General features: G+C 37.1%; 1 protein-coding gene across 6 annotated transcripts in view; it reads left to right on the top strand.

Moving 5' to 3' along the window:
• The window catches only part of Fas2 (neural cell adhesion molecule fasciclin 2), a 290,468-nt gene that overhangs the window by 235,582 nt on the left and 32,776 nt on the right, over positions 1–22,110 (top strand). For all 6 annotated transcript variants that reach the window (XM_090381692.1, XM_090381693.1, XM_090381691.1 and 3 more), the window contains exons 13-14: positions 6,922–7,111; positions 20,541–20,763. In XM_090381692.1, the coding sequence (XP_090237818.1) occupies positions 6,922–7,111; positions 20,541–20,763 (413 nt within the window). The remainder of the gene's footprint in view (positions 1–6,921; positions 7,112–20,540; positions 20,764–22,110) is intronic.

Here is a 22,110-nt window from a genome sequence, read left to right as displayed (position 1 = left end):
CCTCATACTATGGTTTATGGCCAAAATCACACCAGCCCACCGGGGTTTCCCCGGTAAGGCTTATGGCCAGTCTGCCTCTGTCGAAAGAGAAAAAATATGAAATTGTGAAACGCTTTGAGCAAAATGAAAGACCATGTGAAATTGCACGTGCTACAGACCTAAATGAGGCAATGCCGAGAATTACAAAGAATGCAGAGAAAATAAAAACAACTTTCATAGCAGGAACAACTCTAAGTGTAATTAAAATCCATTATATTAAGACACACAGAATTGGAAGAGATGGAACGGCTGTCATCTGTTTGGTTAGAAAATCAAACAAAAAACAAGTTTGCTTACGATAGAAGAAAAAGCATTAGCAATATTTTATTACGTAATAGTTGTACTAAAATATGTAAGTATTTTATTCATAAAAATACTTATGTATTTTTTTATTATTTATTATATTATAATATAATGTAATATAATGTAATAATAAAAATATTATAAAAAGTATATTTTTTATTACGTATTTTAATCATTTTTATAATGATTTTATTTATTTTATTTTTATGTATTTTATTTATTGTTTGGTAATTTTTTGGTTACCAATGTGTGTTCAATCTTGGGTGGTCGGCACCTATTTTTCCCATAGGGCCTGTTGTTTATATTGCACGATTTTGCATTGCACGAGGGTTTCTAGGAACACAACTGTCGTGCTATATGGGACTGACTGTACTAAGTTTTTGTTTAGCAAGCAAGTCATTAATTGCTGGAACAGGTTGTCTTCCTAGTTAGTTGAGGCATGCAGTTTGAATAAATTCAAAGGTCAACTAGTAGTTACCTTTGAGGAGGGAAGATTTTTTCTTTTTTTTCCCTTTTTTCTTCCAGTGTAGCAAAAGCATATGGCTTCCTTGCACTATATGGCTATTATTACTATTAATATATATTAGTAGAAAATGTGCACAGTATTCTCCATGACCATTTGCATATGACCTTGTTTGTGTTCACGGGGGTTCAAAGACCACTCATATCTGAGCAACAAAGTTTGCATGGAAGTTTGTCAGGTGATACAACGGATGGTTACTGAAGATGGTGAGGTTTTGCATAAGTTGATAATGGCAGATGAGACATGACTTCGTTTTGACCCAGAGAGTAAGCAATAAAACTGTTTTCATTGCCAACACCATAAAATGCAAAAGTTGACTTTTGCAGGAAAGGTTATGGTGACTTTTTTTTTTTCAAAATTCAAGGAATGGTTTACTAACCTGTTGTGCCACATCACAACTGTTACAGGACCTTAGTTACAGAACTGTACTGCATACTTTGCACAACCACATTAGTCACAAATTACCACAATTGCACTCAGGTGTGGTGATTTGTGCTTACTGGTCATAGTGCTTAGCCAGCATTAATGTTGAATGTGTGTCATCTGCCCTACAGCTCTGACCTTGCACCCTGTGATTTTTTTTTTTTTTTTTTTCTTTCTGAAGTTTGAGCAGCAAGGAAAACATTTCCAGTCATCAGAAGTTGTAAAGACATACATTTGAGATTGAGGTGATTCTCAAACACATGTCAAAGCTGGTTTCCACCATGTTTTTGAAGAATGGTGGAAATGTTGGAGTAACTGTATTTCATCCAATAGGGATTACTTTGGAAAGGACCATCAAAATATGGATGATTAATAAAGGAAATGTTGTGAAAAAAAAATTGATCATTCTTTGTTCAACAGCCCTTATATGTGAAAGTCAACTTATGAAGTAAATTGTGACACTCAGTTTTTCTGTACTACATCTGGGGAAGAACATAAATCTGCTGTCATTGGCTTTTATTTTGATGCCTGATTCTAGCAAAAGGAGGGTTCTTGTTAGCATTTGGCTTTTGATGAAGCTGCCTTCCAAATGTAAAAAAAAAAAAAAAAAAAAAAAAAAAAAAAACTTTAGTTATTTTTCTGGTTACTTCTGTTTGTGTACAGGGTTTTCAAAATTGCATAGAACAAGTGTAGCAGCAAATTCTACAGCCAAAAATAAGTTCTATAAACATGTCTCAAAGGTCTATTTCAGAGGTATTAAACATTAATCATTGTTTACAAAGCAAACTGTAATAAGCCCTGTAAGGAGAACATTTAATGCAGCTGTTTTCCTCACATTGGTTGGTGTTGCATTCACTGTGACAAATCTGATTCCTGGTGTCTTGTTGTTTCAGGGCTTCAGCAGCTTCTTGTTTCTGATTCCCTGGTGTCTTGTTGTTTGAGAGTAGGAGCATTGTATATAGGCCTAATGATTCTGAGTACAACAAACAATTGCACAGAGAAATAGTGGGCCAGTAAATCAGAATGTGTTATAATAGGGGATTTTAACTTCCCAGATATTGACTGGAACTTGTGTGCTTAGTCACTTGCACACTAGCAAGACTTTTGTGGATTTATTGAATGAGTGTTTTCTACATCAGCATGTTTGAAAGGCAACCAAGAGTAATACCCTTGATCTTATCAGAAGTAATTATTTGTGCATTAAGAATTTGCAGATAAAGGAACCACCAGGTGGTAGTGATCAGTGTACTGATATGGGGATTTACTTAAAGATGTAACTACCATCAGGGGTAAAGGGAAGGGATTTTGCTTTCCTAAAGGTAACTGCAATGGTCTGACTGTTTTTCAATTCTGTGCATTGGGACCAACAGCAAATTCTAAATGGGAAGCTTTCAAGGAATTAATCTTGAAAGCTACTGGGCTTTTCATACCAACTAAGAAATAATGTTCAAGGTTTAGGCCTAAATGGATGTCAGATGGACTAATGACTTGTGGCAGAGAATAAAAATGCATGGGATGCATATAAATTATCAGGCGACACAGAAGCCTATGGTAGATATAAGCTAGTCTGTAATCAAGTCAAAGGAGGTTAGGGTGGATTATGAGAAATCTTTGACAAAGGATTCAAAGGAAAACAGCAAACTTATGTAAATTCTAGAAGGAGGGGGTAAATCAGGTTGGTACACTTGTTCAATGGTTTGTGTTAATGATCCTGCTCAGATAGCTGACAAACTGAATGAGTATTTTGCATCCACATTCACACGAGGTCTGTAGGGAAGTGGAGGCCAGAAGCTTATGAAACTCTGGCAAGGAGCTAAATGATTTTATAATAACTGAGAGCAAAGTGGAGGAGAAATTGTTGAAATTGAACATAAGAAAAGCACCTGGGATGAATGGGATCTATCCAGTTATATTAAAGGAGGCAGCAAAAGAAGTAAGCAAACCCTTAGCCATAATTACGAGAGTATCCTTGGACTCAGGGGATCTCCCTGCTGACTGGAGATGTGCAAATATATCCCTAATTCAAAAAGGGGGAATCGAAGGGTCAATGTAATTAGACCTGTTAGGAATTAAGTAATTACAGACCTTTTTAGGGAAAATAATGAAGTCACTGGTTAAAAGCATTGCATGATCATCTTCACAAGATTGCAGTAATAATGCAGACCCATCATGGGTTTAAGGGGAAGTCTTGTCTGATATATTTGATTGGAGATTGTGGTCACAAAGGGAAGTGGAGGCCAGACCTTGTATTCCATACAAGGTATGGAAGCTGAAACTTGCATAACAGACATCATGACACTAGTATATACTAAGCTGTTCACTCACAAGTAATTTATACAATTTGTGTAGTAGAATGACACTATTCATGTTATTGTTGGTACTTATTTTGTACTGTTTAAAACTTATTTTTGCAGTCATTTTTATTACAAAATATGAACAGTTTGCTATATATGGTTTCTAACTTTATTAGAAATAAACTGAGACATGTTTGTAGGAATCCTTATTTTTAGCTATGTAATATGAATCTACACTTGTTCCATGTAATTCTGAAAGTTGATCCTATATATTCTACTTAATATACACTGGTGTTCAAAGAAAGTGCATCACCCCATAACGTAAGTATATAGCAATATTTCTTACAGATTGCATCAGATAAGATTGACATGCATAGGTGATGTAATATTGTATCAGCTGTTACTTTCAGCTGTATAAGCATGCTCTGCAAAGGTTGCAGTCATTCCTTGCTTGTGTCAGGATGAAGAGTTGCGTGTACTTGATGCCACAAAGAAAGAGTGCTATTGTTGCTTTACTTGAGGATGTTCTTCCTGTCATATTGCTTAGTGTCTTGTAATCAGTCGACAGTGAGTAGATTTCTTTCCAAACTCAATACTGGTTCTTGCTGACAGAAAAAAAAAGGAACTGGATGCAAAAGAGTCTATGCCAAAACAGGACCATGTTTTGAAGCACTTAGTCTTTAAAAATTGTAAAGCTTTTTCGTCTGAGCTGAAAAGAGAATGGGAAGAACATACAGGAGTGGTAGCAAATGCAGTAACGGTCAGAAGATGCCTCTTCAGAAATGTAGCCCGTCATCCCAAGAAGGCCGCTCCTTACATAAAAAATGGAAAATTAATTTGGTGTAAGAAACATGTAAAATACACCCCCCCCCCCCCCGAGCAGTGGAAGTCAGTTATTTTATTTTTTTTCAGATGAAAAGAAATTCAACCTGCATGGCTCTGATAGGAGATAAACAATTTGCTGTAGATGTGAAGAATACCATCCAGATTGTATGGTGTCTACAGTGAAGCACCCTACCAGCCAAATAATAAGGGGTGCATTTCATATTGCACAGTAGGTCATCTGCAGTTTATAAAAGGTTCTGTAAATGCCAATGGATACCTGGCTATATTGGAAGGCAAATTGCTGCCAACCATTAGACTATTTCTACCTGCCAAGTAACTGCATCTTTCAGGATGACTCTGCTCCTTGTCATTGGGCAAAAGTGTTAGTAGGCACTTCTGTAGTTACTTTAGCTTCATTTCTGCATTTGAGGTTCAACAGTAATGTTTACATTTTTTACAGGTGAAAAAATGGATGGAAGAATGGTCCATTACAGCTCTTAGCTGGCCAGGAAATAGCCTGGACCTGAATCTGATAGAGAACTGTTGGCATTGTGTGGAATCTGCAGTTGCCAGAAAGAAACCAAAGAGACCGTTCATGAACTTCAGTAAAATCATAATTCTTGTTTGGAACAACGAATTATCAGTTGATTATCTTCAGAAATTGATGTTGTCAATGCCTTGATGGTGTACTGCTATCATCAGGACCAGAGGCAGTTCAACTAAATATTAGTTTGCACCTGGTGAACTTTTCATTTTGTTGAACTGCCTCTGGTTTTCTTCTGAAATGTTATCAGAAACCCTCAAATTTGAGGGCTTCTGATAACATTTCAGCCATAATTGTCGTGTTTACCAAACTGTTGTATAAAGGCTGCAAATGCTCATTTTGGAATATTTTGAGAGCACTTGTCAAATATTACTTAGCTTTGCCTTAACTGCTAATAAATATCTTTTGTTTATATTTCTATTTGTGATGCTAATCATTAATGTAACATACCATCGCAAAAAAGGGTTAGAAATGTGAAATTCCTAGGTGATTCACTTTCTTTGAACACCAGTGTATATAAGGAATCTTATATACTTTAAGTATATACATTTTTTACTAAACTGTTTATTTTTCAGTGTGTGCCAGAATAAAGTCATTAGAATTTTCTTTATTAATTAGCAAAAGTGAAGTACAGTAATTGTTTCATGCATCACAAGAGAACATTAGGAAATATTATTGAAAGACCACATCAGTATGCCACCTCAAAGAATCAGATGCTGATTTAAGTCTACAGTCAGTTTCTTATTACTTGTTTACACATGTCCTTTGGGAACTTTGCATATGAACTCTTACAAATTCCTTTCAGCTCATAGATGGTTCTGTTTATTTGCTTATCCACTACTGTCTTTGGTATAGTGCCAAGAACAGTAGGGAAAAAAAAAATCTAAAGAGGTTTAGATATAAGGATTGAGAAGCTATTTTATACATGTATCTTTTTTGGGGTTAACCCCCTAATAAAATACTATGTATAAAATAGTGGATTTGTTTTCCACTTCAGTTTTGTTTTACCTGAGTTTAGAAAAAGTGCACATAAAACAACTGATATGGTCACATCATTCTAATAGATAAATGGTCAACTCTTACTCACTTTGGGTGATAGAGTAGATCTGGGGTTGGTTTGCCATAATTCTTAAATGTGGCAGTAGCTCAATTGCAAGAAGATTGCGTGATTTATTAAAGATGAATCCGTTACCATACTGAGAAGGGCAACAAGATTGGTGAATGGAACAAAGGGTTGTTCTTACGAAGAAAGGCTTAAGTTTTGCAAATTACAGTGTCTGGAGACTAGGCACCTGCGAAGTGATTTGATTGAGGTGTATAAAAGCCTTGAATGGTTTGAGCATGCTCAGTGCTGATGGGTTTCTTCCTCTTGCTCAGAATAATCACCTGAGAGGGCATTAATTCAAATTGAGGAAAGACAGTTGTAGGATAGGTGTGTGGAAGTTTGCCTTAAGCCAGCAGGTAGTTGATTGATGGAACAAACTTCTATCTATTGTAGAAGTTGATAGCTTAAATAGATTCAAGGCAGAACTAGAAAAATTTGGAGTGAGGGGATGGGTGAAATGAGAAGGTTTTTTTTTTTTTTTCCCCTTTTGGCTGATGCTGTATAGGCTTGCTTTCTTGCATCATGTGCTTTTACTAATGATAATGTGTTTCAAATTTGTCTAATATCAAGCAACTTTGCATTTGGGCTGCTGAACACACTTTAGAATGACTGTGGTTGAACCAGCTCCATATTATGACCCCACCCAAACTATAATGTAGTCTTCCTAAGGAAATATGTATAGATGAAATGCTTAACTAGTATTCACTTTCATTTGTAACTAAATGAAATTCAGTGCTGCCTTGAAAGAAATGTTTATGTACATTATAACTTAACAGGCCTAAGTCCATTGTTAAAAATTAAATGTTAGTGCTAATAAAACTTTTTACAATATTGTTTATAAAAAAATTAATATTTAAATACACAGGTTGAGAAAACACCCACAGAATGGAAGCAAGTTGGTACAGGTGTAGAAAAAAAAATTGAAAAATGGAGAGGCAATCCTAGCTATATGATAACTGATCTTCGTCCTGCAACATTTTACAAAGTGGAAATCAGAGCTTATAATAGTATCGGATTTAGCATGCCTGATAGTATTATCTTTAAAACTGCAGAAGGTAAGTAAGGATTGAATTTGATTACTATATTGAAGGAATCTAGGTAGAAAGTATATTGAAATATATTATGGTTTGCCCACTGAGTTTATAGTGAAGGATTGGTCTTCTAGACCCAATTTGGCCCCTTCTGTCTTGCCATTGTAACATAGTTGACAAGTTTTTCCTTGGTCTTTTTCTGTGTACAAAAAAAAGTAAAACTGGATTAAAATTGTAGTTAGTGTATTTAGTATTAAGAATTCTCCAAATTTCTGCTTAATTTTGTTATGTATTTGCTAGTCTATATTGCAAATTAGGAATAAGAGAACTGCATTCTTCTGACTGCCTCATACTTCAACTATCAAGTACAGCAGGCCCCCATTATAACACAGTTTGCTTTATGCTGATTCGCTATAACGCTGTTCTTATATTATAACCCGTATCTGACTATAACGCTGTCACAGATCACTATAATGCTCTTTTACAGATTGCATTTTTGGCATATTTAACGAAATAGTTTCATTTGATGGAGTCGATAGCTTGAAAATGAATAGCAAAACAGCATTAAAACTTTTCCCACGCTCAGTGAAATTTTCTCGCATGCTAATTTAATTGCTGTACAGTGACTTGTTACGTAGTTCCAAGATCAACATTTTAAAAAATGATCAAGTATATTGCTTGTAATATTTGCATTATATGCATTTATCCGAAGTCTAGTCATCACTCAGAACAGTATTAGACATCGTGTGTAACGGACAGTTTACTTGAACATTGTATCGTAATTAATGCAGCCAAAGCAGTTACATTTTAGAAGAGTTAATAATGGCCGATAAGAATGAAAAAGCAACATCTGAGTGCAGTACAAAGACTAAATGTAAGAAAAAGACAATTTGAAAATTAAATTAGACATTTTGAAGCGAATCGATTCCCGTCAACTACAAGCATATGTGTGCCCTAATTTAGGACTTACAAGTTTAACTGTAAGAACAATTATAAAAAAATAAAGAATTAATTTTAGCAGCGGGAAAGATAGCTGTTTGACTGCAAGCAACTAGGGCTAGGCCGACTATTAGGATTAAAATGGAAAAGACTAATTTTGGCGTCTTTTATTAAGGATATGTATTTTTTCCCTCCTTTCCTGTTTTTGGCACCCCTTGAAGAATTGTGCCCAGGACACAGGCCCTTCTAGCCCGTACATTAATTTTGTTGAAGATAATGTCCAATACAGAATTTAGTTAAGTTAAATTTTATTAAAAAAAAAAAAGACAGATTAGCCAATATGATGATCTGAAGAAAACTCCTAAAAAAAAATGTGGAACCATTTAAAACTGGTAAGGGTTGGTTGAATAGATTTAAAATCTAGGGAGAAGCTGCAAGTGCAGATCAAGGAGCCGAAACTTTCAAAAAAGACCTAAAATTATTGAAGAGGGGTATTGCGTGTTATACTTTATTAAGTATAACACACATCTATGTTATAAACTTATTAGTTTATAACATAGATGAAGCAGGACTTTCGTGGAAACGAATATCTAAAAGAAGTTTCACCTTGAAAGAAGCAAAAAAACATGCCAGGTTTCAAAGCGGCGAAGGATCGGATGACTTTATTGTTGGGTGGTAATGCTGCGGAGGATTTAAAATTAATACCCCTTTTAGTTTATTTTGAAGAGTGCCAAAGTTCAACCCAAAATCAACACATTTTTCATGATTGAATTCATCAATTAAATTAATGATTTTAATTTGAATTTTAAGTTTAATTTTGATATGTAAATAGTTATCACATACGTAATTTTGTTACGTAAAAATTCTGCATTACATATACATATGTAATGCAGAATATTTTATATGTACAAATATTTGAATATTAAATATTTTGACCGACATTTGTGTATCTTTTCACTACCGTTTATTATTGATTAGGAAATATCCTATGGCGCCGACCGCAACTTACAAATACATGTTACCTTATGGGAATGCGGAGCTTGCTTAGCGCGGATTCACTTAGCACTCTTTTTCGGAACGAATTATCAGCGTTAAGCGGGGGTCACCTGTACAATGAAGCTAATAATATTTCGGTGAGATGTCGGGGATCAATATCTCCTTATGTTATACCTCAATTCTATAAAGACCTGATGATAAAATTAATTTTTCTTGATGACATTATTTTAAGTTATTAACAAATTTTTCTCCTTACAAGGTGTGGCAATAGTTCCGACACTGGTGCTGTTGTGGTCAAACTTCCTCCAGCAGATGGTGATAGAGATTGTCCCGTAAACTGACTGGTTACAATAACCAAGTTCAAAACCACGACAGTTCCATCCTGTGTCATGATCTTGCAAAGGAGTGATGAAGGAATATCAAATTTTGCTTTAAACTGGGAACATCTGCAATGGAAATACATAAAATGTTAAACATTTTTAGGGTGATAAAATGTTAAGTTGTACCAGTGTGTTTGAGTGATAAGTGGTTTAAATACAGATGCTGAAGATACTCGTGATGTCCATCAGTCTCTCGGAATGGGGGTAGAATTGAAAAAGTTTGGAATTGACTAGATCATTTGAGTCTCAGAATGATGGCTGATGGGTTGAATATGAATATTGAGACTATTTGTCAAAGTCTCTGTTAAGATTTAGGGAAAAGGAAGTTCTGTGCAGAACTTGTTGCATGGTCTCACAGATGAGCAGAAGCAAAGAAGAGTGTCATCATGCAAACACTCAACCAGTCTTGTCAAGACAATCCTAATTTCTTCAACTGTACTATCAGTGGAGATGAGTTGGTGTTTCAGTATGATCCAGAGATGGTATCTGAGTATGCAGTGGATTTAATCATCACTAAGGCCCAAAAAAGTTTTCAGAAGTCCAGCATTAAGATGATGCTAATCATGTTTTTTGACTAACAGGGTATTTGTCTGAAAAAAGGAGAAAGTCAGTGCTGTGTGCTATATACAGGTGCTTCAATGACAAAGCAAGTTTTCTGGGTGAAGCTGTAATTTTGAGAGAAAGCTCTTTTTGCACAACAATGCCTCTACCCACTCTGCACTTGTGAAGACATTTCTGATGAATTGTGGCATTGTACAGATCAGCCACATTTCCTACTCTCCCACTCTGGGAAAGAAGTCCACTGGTGCTAAAGTGAAAACTGCCCTCAAAAGAGAGGTTTCAGGATGTTAAGGTTATTAAGAAAAATGCAACCACTGAACTGAACATTTCTTCATACACCTTCACTTTACTCTTTTCAGGAACTTTTAGAATGGTGTAATAAGTGCATTCAATCAGGTGGTTATTACTTTGAATAAAAATAAAACCATGTTTGAGCTCCTTCACTTTGTTCTTTTTATTGCACCAGTCTGGGAACTTTATTGCCACAAGAATCCTAACTGAGCCAAAATGAAGGCTACCTGATACTTTGATTTTAAAAATGGTCAAAATAAAAACTGTTTAAATCAATTTAATTTTTTTAAACTTTAGTACATGCAGTAAGTACCTACAATCCAGTAATAAAATTATATATTGGCATTGTTCAAGCAGAATTCAAAGAAAGCATTTTCCAGAAATTAAACAAATTTGAGTGCTTATCAGGTGACTTGCCACAATATTTGTACCAACTGTTATCAACCCCAGGGGGTTCACATCTGGTGGGAGTAATTCAGTCCCCCCCCCCCCCCCCTTTTTTTTTTGGCTGGTGCAGCATAAGCCTCAGGCTTCCTTGCACCATATGGCTAATAATAATAATCACCTCTATTGCATCATTGGTTGTGAACACTTAACCTAGTTACCTAACCTAAACGTTGTTGCAAATTAGATGATTGTGAAGCTATCTGCAAATTAGCATTAGTAGAGGCATTTGATGCAAGAAAGCAAGCTTATGCAGCATCAGCCAAAAAAAAAAAAATCCCCACTTCCACTTCACCCCTCTGTTCGTTCAAAATACCTGTCCAGCTGAGCCTTAAACTTATTTAGGCTATCAACCTCCACTACAAGGGATGGAAGTCTGTTCGACCAACCAACCACCTGCTGGCTAAAGGCAAATTTCCGCTCGTCTATCCTACATCTGTCTTTCCTCAATTTGAATTTATGCCCTCTCAGGTAATTATTCTGAGCTAGAGGAAGAATCCCATCAGCATTGAGCATGCTCAAACCATTCAAGGCTTTATACACCTATCAGATCACCTCACTGGTGCCTAGTCTCCAGACACTGTATTTTGCAAAACTTAAGCCTTTCTTCGTAAGAGCACCCCTTTGTTCCATTCACTAATCTTGTTGCCCTTCTCTGTTCTCATTCCAGCAAATGAGGCCTCCAGACCTGTATACAGTACTCTACGTGTGGCCTGACCATTGCCTTATACAAGGGAATAATCACCTCCTTATCCCTGCTGGAAAAATTCCTGTATATCATTGACAATACTCCATGAGCTATTCTTGCAGCCTGTCTGCACTGCTCAGAGAACTTCATATCTGCATGCACAACAACTCCCAAGTCCCTTTCATTCTCTACCACTGTCAGTGTAGTACCACAGAGTTGATACGTTGCTCTGTGGTTGCTGTTTCCCATGTGTAGTACTTTACATTTGTCAATGTTAACCTTCATTTGCCACCTCTCAGCCCATCTGCTCAACCTTTGCAGATCCTGTTGCAGCAGCATAGTGTCAGTAGTGTCCTTGACAACCCTGCCAACCTTTGTATCGTCTGCAAACTTGGACATTAAGCTTGATGTACCATCATCAATATCATTTATAAATACAGAAAACAATAATGGACACAACACTGAGCCCTGAGGGACTCCACTAATAACATTAGTCCACGATGAGCAGTGTCCATTGATTACCACTCTGTCTTCTCCCCCTCAAGCACCCCTTTATCCATAGCAGCAATTTGCCTCCAATGTCACACTGCTCCAATTTGTGTAGCAGTCTTCCATGCGTAACAGTATCAAAAGCCTTTCTAAGATCCAAGTATATAATATCAAAGCTATTCCCTGCATCCAGTTCTTTTGTGACTGCATCATACTATCCAATCAAATTGGTCAGGCAAGACTTCCCCTTGACAAAACCATGCTGTGTCCGAGCTATAACTGAAGTCTTGTCTAAATGATCTTGCCGTGCTTCTTTAACCAGTGCCTCCATTAATTTTCCTGGAACAGAAGTTAAGCTCACAGGTCTATAATTACTTGTGTGAGCCTTTGATCCTCCTTTGTGAATTGGGGTCACATTTCCAGTCTATGGGTACCTCCCCTGAGTCCAAGGAAGCTCTCATAATTATGGCTAAGGGTTTGCTTACTTCCTTTGCTGCCTCCTTTAATATAACTGGATAGATCCCATCCACCCCAGGTGCCTTTCTTGTGTTTATTTTCAACAATTTCTCCTCCACTTTACTCCCAGTTATTTCAAGATTCTGTAGCTTACTGCTAGAGTTGAATACACCTCTGGCATTCCCCTTGCTGAATAACTCCTCATGTGTGAATGTCGATGCAAAATATTCATTTAGTTTGTTAGCTACCTGAGCAGGATCATCAACAGTTGACCCATCAATATCAAGTGGACCAATCTGATTCATCCCCTTCCTTCTAGAGTTTACATAAGTAAAGAACTCTTTGCTGTTTTTCTTTGCATACCTTGCCAAGGATTTCTCGTAATCTGCCTTCGCCTGCCTAACCTCCTTTGTAACTTGGTTACAGATCAACTTGTATCTATCATAGGCTTCTGTGTCACATGTTAATTTGTATGTATCCCATGCATTTTTCTTCTCTGCCATTTGTCTCATTAGTTCATCTGACATCCACTTAAGCCTAAACCTTGAACAATATTTCTTAGTTGGTATGTAAAGCCTAGTTGCTTCCAAGATAAGTTCTTTGAATGCTTCCCATTTTGAATTTGCTGTTGGTAACAGCATCAGTTGGTCCCACTGTATAGAATTTAAATACTGTCTCAGTCCATCGTGGTCGCCTTTACGGAAGCAATAACCCTTCCCTTTACCCCTAATGGTAGTTACCTCTTTGAGTAAATCCCACTTCAGCACACTGTGATCACTGCCACCTAGTGGTTCATTTATCTGCAGATTCTTAATGCATGAAGAATCACTGCTGATAATCAAATCAAGAATATTACTCCCTCTAGTTGCCTCCCGAACATGCTGATGTAGAAAACAATCATCCAATAAATCCACAAAAGCCCTGCTAGTGTGAGAGTGACCAGCCCCCAAATTCCAGTCAATATCTGGGAAATTAAAATCTCCCATTATAAGACTCTGATTTACTGGCCCACTCTATTTCCCTGTACAGTTTCTTATTATACTCATCAGAGTCATTAGGCCTATAGCACACTCCTACTCAATTTTGATCTCCCAATGCTTATGTCACACCAAACTGACTCAACACTGCACTGTCCAGCGATGTCGACTGGCTTCACTTCCTTGGTTTTTGTGTTTCTTAACTAATAGCATACCCCTCCCCCCTTCCTATCCTGTCTATGCTTTCTGTTGACATACTCCCCAAATTCCAGTTCTGCATCCCTTATATCTGTGTGACACCACGTCTCTGATATCCCAACAATATCTGCCTTTGATGTTTTGAGCAATACCTCAAATTCATCAAATTTATTTACTAAACTCCTAGCATTGGTGTACACGCAAGTATACCTGCACCTGTTTCTATTCTTAGCTACCCTAACACAACCCATGTGTTTACTTGTACCGCAATGGCTCCCAGCAGAATCTGAAATATCATGAATCTTGTTTTTCAGGCTTCTGCTCATTCTAATAGAAGCAGTGCAAGAATCTCTTTCACCTCTGCCAGTGGCTACTGTCAATCTATTGGTCTTTGTCTCCCCCCAAGCTAGCAGTTTTCCGACCCACCTAACACTGCCTCGATAGCATCAGCAAATATTCTTGCACCCTTTCTATTTAAGTGTATCCCATCCCATTTAAGTGTATCAAATAAAGGAACTAGGCAGCAGTGATCAGTGTGCTGATGTGGGATTTACTCAGAGGCAACTATCATCAGGGGTAAAAGAAAGGGTTTTTTTGTGAAGGTGACCATAGTGGTCTGAGACTGTTTTTAAATTCTATACAGTGAGATCAACTGATGTTACCAACATCAAATTTTAAATGGGAAGCATTCAAAGAATCTTGGAAGCTACTAGGCTTTTCATACCAACTAAGAAATATTGTTTAAAGTTTAGGCCTAAATGGATCTCAGATGAACTAATGAGATGTGGCAGAAAAGAAAAATGCATGGGATATATAAATTAACAGGTGACACAGAAGCCTATGGTAGATATAAGCTGGTTTGTAATGAAGTCACAAAGGAGATTAGGCAGGCAAAGACAGATTATGAGAAATCTTTTGGCAAAAGATGCAAAGAAAAAACAGCAAAGAGTTTATTTATGTAATCTCTAGAAAGAGGGATCAATCAGATTGGTCCATTTGATATCAATGGTTCAACTGTAGATGATCCTGCTCAGGTAGCTAAAAAACTCAATGAGTATTTTGCATCTACATCTTCAATAACACCTGAAGAGTTATTCAGGGAGGAGAATGAGAGATGCATTTAAACTAGCAGTTGAGCTAAATGATTTTGTAATAACTGAGATCAAAGTGGAGCAGAAATTGTTGAAAATAAACAAAGGCACTTGGGGTGGATGGGATCTATCCAGTTATAGAGGAAGCAGTAAAAGAAGTAAGCAAACCCTTAGCCATAATTGAGTTTCCTTTGGCTTGGGGGTGGTCCCCGTGGACTGGAGATGTGTAAATGTGACCCCAATTCACAAAGGATCAAAGGGTGACAAGTAGTTAATCTGTTAATTTAACTTTTGTTCCGGGGAAATTAACAGAGGCACTGGTTAAAGCACTGCATTATCATCTAGACAAGACTTCAGTTATAGTTAGGACACAGTATGGGTTTGTTAAGGGGAAGTCTTGTCTGACCGATTTGATTGGATACTCTGTGGTCACAAAGGAACTGGATGCAAAGAATAATTTTGTTATCAATATACTTGGATCTCAGGAAGGCTTTTGATACTTTGCACATGGAAGACTGTTGTCCAAATTGGAGCAGTGTGGTATTGGAGGCAAATTGCTATGGGTAAAGGAATGGTAGAGTGGGAGAAGACTGGTAATCAATGGGCACTGCTCTTCATGGACTAATATTATTAGTGGAGTCCTCCAGGGTTCAGTATTGGGTCCATTGTTGTTCTCTGTATTCATCAATAATATTGATGAAGGTATATCAGGCTTAATGTCTAAATTTGCAGAAGATACAAAGGTTGGCAGGGTTGTTAATAACACTAATGACAGTATGTTACTGCAACAGGATCTAGAAAAGTTGAGCAGATGGGCTGAGAGGTGGCAACTGAAGTTTAACATTAACAAATGTGAAGTACTGCATATGGGAGCAGTAACCTCAGTAATGTATCAACTGTGTGGTACTAAACTCAGGGTGGTAAAGAATGAAAAGGACTTGGGGTAATTGTTCATTCTGATATGAAGTTTCCGAGCAGTGCAGAAAACTTCAAAAGAGTAGCTCATGGTGTCAATGATACACAGGAAGTTTTCTAGCAGGGATAAGGAGGTGAGTGTCCCCTTGTATAAGGTCAGGCTGTACCTTCAGTACTATCTACAGTTCTAGAGGCCTCATTTTAGGAAGGATGTAGAGCTGCTGGAAGTACAGAGAAGGGCAACAAGATTTATGAATGAAACAAAGGCTTAGGTTTTGCAAAGTAGTAGTAGTAGTAGCAGAAGTGGCATTTGATGCAAGAAAGCAAGTGTATGAGCTTATGCAGCATCAACCAAAAAAAAAAAAAAAAACACCCTTATTTCACCCATTGACTTGCTTCAAATGTTTGTCAAGTTCTGCCATGAATTTATTTAAGCTACAAACTTCAACAGTGGATGGAAGTCTGTTCCAGCAATCAACCACGTGCTGGCCAAAGGCAAACTTCCGCACATCTATCCTAGAACTGTCTTTCCTCAATTTGAATTTATGCCCTCTCAGGCAATTATTCTGAGCAAGAGGAAAAATCCCATCAGCATTGAGCATGCTCAAACCATTCAAGGCCTTATACACCTCAATTAGATCACCTCGCAGGTGCCTAGTCTCTAGACACTGTAATTTGCAAAACTTAAGCCTCTCTTCGTAAGAGCAACCTTTGTTCCATTCACTAATCTTGTTGCCCTTCTCTGTACTCGTTCCAACAGCTCTACATCCTTCTTAAAATGAGGCCTCCAGACCTGTATAGAGTACTAAACGTGTGGCCTGACCATTGCCTTATACAAGGGGATAGTCACCTCCTTATTCCTGCTAGAAAAATTCCTGTATATCATTGACAAGACAGCATGAGCTACTCTTGCAGACCGTCTACACTGCTCAGAGAACTTCATATCTGCCTGCACAATTACCCCCAGGTCCTTTTCATTCTATACCACTGTCAGTGCAGTACCACTGAGTTTATTACGTTGCTCTGTAGTTGCTGTTTCCCATATGTAGTACTTTACATTTGTCAATGTTAAACTTCATTTGCCACCTCTCAGCCCATCTGCTCAACATTTCCAGATCCTGTTGCAGCAGCATAGCATCAGTAGTGTCCTTAACAACTCTGCCAGCCTTTGTATAGTCTGCAAACTTGGACACATTAAGCCTGATATACCATCATCAACATCATTTATAAATACAGAAAACAACAATGGACAACACTGAACCCTGAGGGACTCCACTAATAACATTAGTCCACTAAGTGCTGTGTCCATTATTACCACTGTCTTCTTCCACTCAACCATCCCTTTATCCATAGCAGCAATTTTCCTCCAATGCCACACTGCTGCAATTTGTGCAGCAGTCTTCCATGTACAATAGTATCAAAGGCTTTTCTAAGATGAAATATATGATATCAAAGTTATTCTTTGCATCCAATTCCTTTGTGACTACATTATAGTATCCAATCAGATTAGTCAGACAAGACGTCCCCATAACAAACCCATGCTGTATCCAAGCTATAACTGAAGTCGTGTCTAGATGATCCTGCAATGCTTCTTTAACCAGTGCCTCCATTAATTTCCCTGGAACAGAAGTTAAACTAACAGATCTGTAATTACCGGTGTCTCCCTTTGATACTCCTTTGTGGATTGGGGTCACATTTGCATATCTCCAGTCCATAGGTACCTCCCTTTACACCAACAACAGCCTGCCTTTTTGATATCTGAAAGTTTCTATGGACCATTGCTGTTTTCACCTTATTCTGGTTCTCCCATCAGCATGAAACAGCAGGATTTAACAGACTGAGCAGTATCAGTGTCCTGAGTCTGTTGCAACTGTATCCCCCCCCCCCTAAAGGAATGGAATCTGATTTTGTTGATGTTGTTAGACCCTGTCTGTGATTAGGTACAGCAAATTGTGTGCTGTGAAATGCCTCATTGGTTCCTACTGTTCTACTGAGTTATTACTTGACTTTCTATATCCTTTCAGTTATGCTGAACAAGTCTTGTCATCTCCATTGGTTTCTTTATATCAAGCAGCTGTTTCTAACCACAGGGTCACTATTGGTTGGAGCCGACCGGGCTAGCCGAGTGGGTAAAGTACCTGCCCGGCAACCCAAAGGTCGCGGGTTCGATTCCCGCCTCGGGCTTGGATCAAAGTACTGCAAAAACCTTGGGAGGTGCAATATGGCCACAGAAGCCGATGCGCCAACAACTACCAAATCAAAAAAAAAAAAAAAACTATTGGTTGGTTGTTATATGGTTATTGGACCAATCATGATACTGTCATGTAAAAACCCTAGCAGGATTGCAGTTTCAGGGGAATTCATTCTGGTGTAGACTGCTGTTTCATTTTAAATATTACTTAAATAAAATAAATTCTGTTTATACTCCGGGACGACCAAACGTTCATGATAAATTGAATACAAGAAACAGCAGTCATGGGGTTGAACCCCAGTCAGTCAAGGCTTATGCACCTGCATGCCTGACCACTAGGCTATGGCTCATTCACATTGCCCATTCTCACACTGAATTGCACACATTTGGCACTCTATATACCTGCCCACTTCTTTTATTCCTTTATATCACGTAGTACAAGCATGTTATGCTGTTATTGATGCATACTACTACTAGTAGTAGTAGTGGCATGTGATCCAAGAAAGCAAGTGTATGAGCTTATGCAGCATCAGCCAAAAAAAAAAAAAAAAAATTGACACAACCATTCCCTCTAAATGTTTTTCCAGTTCCTCCTTAAATTTATTTAACCTATCAACTTCCACAATGACAGATGGAAGTTTGTTCCAGCAATTAACCACCTGCTGGCTAAAGGCAAATTTCCACACATCTGTTCTACATCTGTCTTTCCTTAATTTGAATTTATGCTCCCTTAGGTTTGTAATCTGAACAAGTGGAAGAATCCCATCATAATTCAGCATGCTCAACCCATTCAAGGCCTTATACACCTCAATCAGATTGCCGTGCAGTTACCTAGTCTCCAGCCACTGCAATTTGCAGAACTTAATTCTCTCTTGGTAAGAGGGTCCCTTCATTCCCCTCACTAATCTTGTTGCCCTTCTCTGTACATGTTCAAGCTGGTAGATGACTTTCATCAACTGGTGAAATACCATCATTTTGCTTATTGGAGGCTTGAAGTGATGAAACCCATGTTTAGTCTCTAGAGCAAAGTTTCCAGCATCCCCCTCCCCCCATACTTGTCCTTCAACCCATGCATGGTACTAAGTACTATAGGTTTTGATACCTTTCATGTTTGGGGTTTTCATGAAAAAAAAAAGCAAATCTACATCCTTCCTAAAATAAGGCCTTCAGACCTGTACGCAGTACTCAAGGTGTGGCCTGACTATTGCCTTATACAGAGGGACAATCACCTCCTTTTCCCTGCTAGCAAAGTTCCTATTTATCATTGACAAAACCCTATGACCTGCCCTGGCAGCCTGTCTGCATTGCTTTGAAAACTTCATATCTGACTGCACAATTACTCCAAGGTCTTTAATTTTCTGCCACCTTAAGTGTAATACCACACAGTTGGTACGTTTCTCTGGGGTTACTTCTACCCACATGCAGTACTTTGCATTTGTCAAGATTAAATTTCAGTTGCCACTTCTCAGCCTATCTTCCCAAATTTTCTAGATCCTGTTGCAGTAGCACACTGCCATTATTGTCATTAACAACCCTGCCAACCTTTGTATCATCTGCAAACTTCGACACTAAGTCTGATATACCTTCATCAATATCATTGATAAATATACAAAACAGTGGACCCAACACAACCCTGTGGGACTCCACTAATAACATAGTCCACGAAGAGTAGCAACCATTGATTACCACCTTCTGTCTTCTCCCACTCAACCATCCTTTTATCCATTGTAGCAATTTACCCTTAATACCATTCTGCTCCAATTTGTACAGTAGTCTTCCATGCGCAACAGTATCAAAAGCTTTCCTGAAATCCAAGTATATGATATCAAAATTATTTTTTGCATCCAGTTCCTTTGTAACCACATCATAATAACCAATAAAATTTGTCAGACAAGACTTTCCCTTAAACCCATGTGTCTGAATTATTGCTGTAGTCTTGTCTAGATGATCCTTCAATGCATCTTTAACCAGCGACTCCATTATTTTACCCGGAACAGAAGTTAAACTAACTGGTCTGTAATTACTTGTCACCCTTCGATCCCCCCCCTTTGTGAATTGGGGACCTCCCCTGAGTCCAAGGATGCTCTCATAATTATGGCTAAGGTTTTGCTTACTTCCTTTGCTGCCTCCTTTAATATAACTGGATAGATCCCACCTACCCCAGGTGCCTTTCTTATGTTTAACTTCAACAATTTCTCCTCCACTTTTCTCTCAGTTATTACTGTATTTCATGAACAGGGTAGTGTCTAATAAACTGGCCACTTGGTATATAATGTCCAAGCAAATCTCAAGATTACAGTAATAATTGTCTGTTAACAGAATTAACTGATCACTGGTTCACATTTACAAATCACTTATTTCCTTAAGCTTATTCTTAAATGTTAACTTCACATATTTGCATATGTGTAAAATGGCATTAGGAGTGATGCACACATAAATGTGAAGCATACAAAATTACTAACTATTAAGTATTGGTATGCTGAGTGTCTTGCAGTAATGCTAGCCATTTTTTTATAGGCTTGGTACACTTTTTTTTTTTTGCCTGGATTGATGTTACTTTATATACATGAATAAGTTTTTTTTTTTTTTTATGAAACGAGATTTGGTCTAATTTACTGCTCAGCACAAAAGTGTTCACTCTTAGCAATGAATTGAACTTAATTTTCAACCATTATGTACAAATTTTTGGAATGCTGGGGATTTCAATGTTTTAAAATTCCAAAAATCACAGCTCATTGAATGAGTTCTCTAACATTTAGGTGGCAGTGAGCATGTTAATGTTGTAAGCTGAAGTTTAAAAAATTATTTTATAAAAATGTTTCTTTCATTCATTCTAGGTCCATTAAATGAAGAAAATATGAGGCTAAAAGATGAGACCAGTTTTCCGATGACTGCAGTTGTGGCCATTGTTGTTGTCTTGATTCTTGTGATACTCATTATCATGGATGTCACCTGTTATGTGCGTTACCAGTGGGGTCTGTTTTATATTCTGCGTCACAAAGCATGTGGGAAATCTGGAGAAAAAGTTAAAGAAATGGGAGTAGAGGATGGTAAAGGAAAGTAAGTGTATAGAACCATATTTAGTAAAAGTTTATAGCGTACATTTCTTCTCTAGATCAAGATTTTTAAATTTTCACCTTAATTCATTAGATGCATTCCTCTAGGTCTTCAGACTTTTTTGTTTTGGTTTCCATATTTAGATAGTATTTATTACTCTTCTCTTTGCTTAATTCTACAAGTTCCAACCACTTTAGTTTGTGTAATCATTCATTAAATCCCACAATGTTATATATTGTTTTCAGTTCATTATCTTGTCAGGTTTGTTTATTTTTTTTTAATCCATTTCATGTTTTGCATCATTTGTCTTGTTTTACTCTTTTTTTTTTTTTTCTTGTTTCCATTTGTATATTATATCTATACTAATATTCATATATTAGTATGGGTTTAATCACTTTCATAAATTCTAGTTTGTGAGTATTTATTCTTCTATTCTTGATGCTTTAACTTGTTATAATACTTCCCCTCGTATCCTTCCTTACAAATTTAATTGTATTTCCATGTATTTTGATCTTGTTTATCATTCTGTCATTGTTTCTTCAATTCCAATATACATCTGATAAAATAGTTTGTGGTTGTCATAAATTGTCTTTGGTAATATTAAGTTCATTCAATAGTTAGTAGATTATAATTCAGATAATATTGATTATCTTTATAGCAGGTTAAAGATTTTGATTTTTTATATCAGTGGTTTGTTTCCATTCTTTCATCTATTTTGTTAAATAATGTTAGACTTAATGAATCTTTGTCCCATTAATTTCTATGTAAGTGTTTGTTACACAACTTATTTTCATGTTTTTATACTGGTTGAGTAATTTTCTTGGTGGGGGGGGAGGCCTTTTTGTTTAATTTATAATTGTTTTTTTATAAATATTAATGTACTAGAAAAATAAATACACCATAGTTAACCCATAAATTTGAATTACATATGTAGTGTAATAGGCATTGTTTTAATTGTATCTCATATTGTGGTTGCCATCACAACGAGATAGCTGCTATTGCATTACTTCAAATAAATAAGGCTTCTCTAGTAGAGAAGACTGCTGTTATTTATTTGAAGCTTCGAAACAATCGTCTGGGTGGTGGTATCTGCTGAAAATAAATAACAGCAATCTTCTCTACTGGAGAAGCGTTATTTATTTGAAGTAATGCAATAGCAGCTATCTCGCTGTGAAGGCAACCACAATATGAGATACAATTAAAACGATGCCTATTACACTACATACGTAGTTCAAATTTATGGGTTAACTATGATGTATTTACACAGATATTATATAGTTAAATAAATATTAATGTATAGCTGTTTCTTTTTTCCCCAATGCCTACAAAGCACAATCCTGAAGTCACTTT

Source organism: Mastigoproctus giganteus, chromosome 9, assembly GCF_048544385.1.
Source record: "Mastigoproctus giganteus isolate SK-2022 chromosome 9, ASM4854438v1, whole genome shotgun sequence".
Classification (NCBI taxonomy): domain Eukaryota; kingdom Metazoa; phylum Arthropoda; class Arachnida; order Uropygi; family Thelyphonidae; genus Mastigoproctus; species Mastigoproctus giganteus.
Note: the sequence above shows the minus strand (reverse complement) of the source record. Positions and strands in the feature narration are given on the sequence as shown.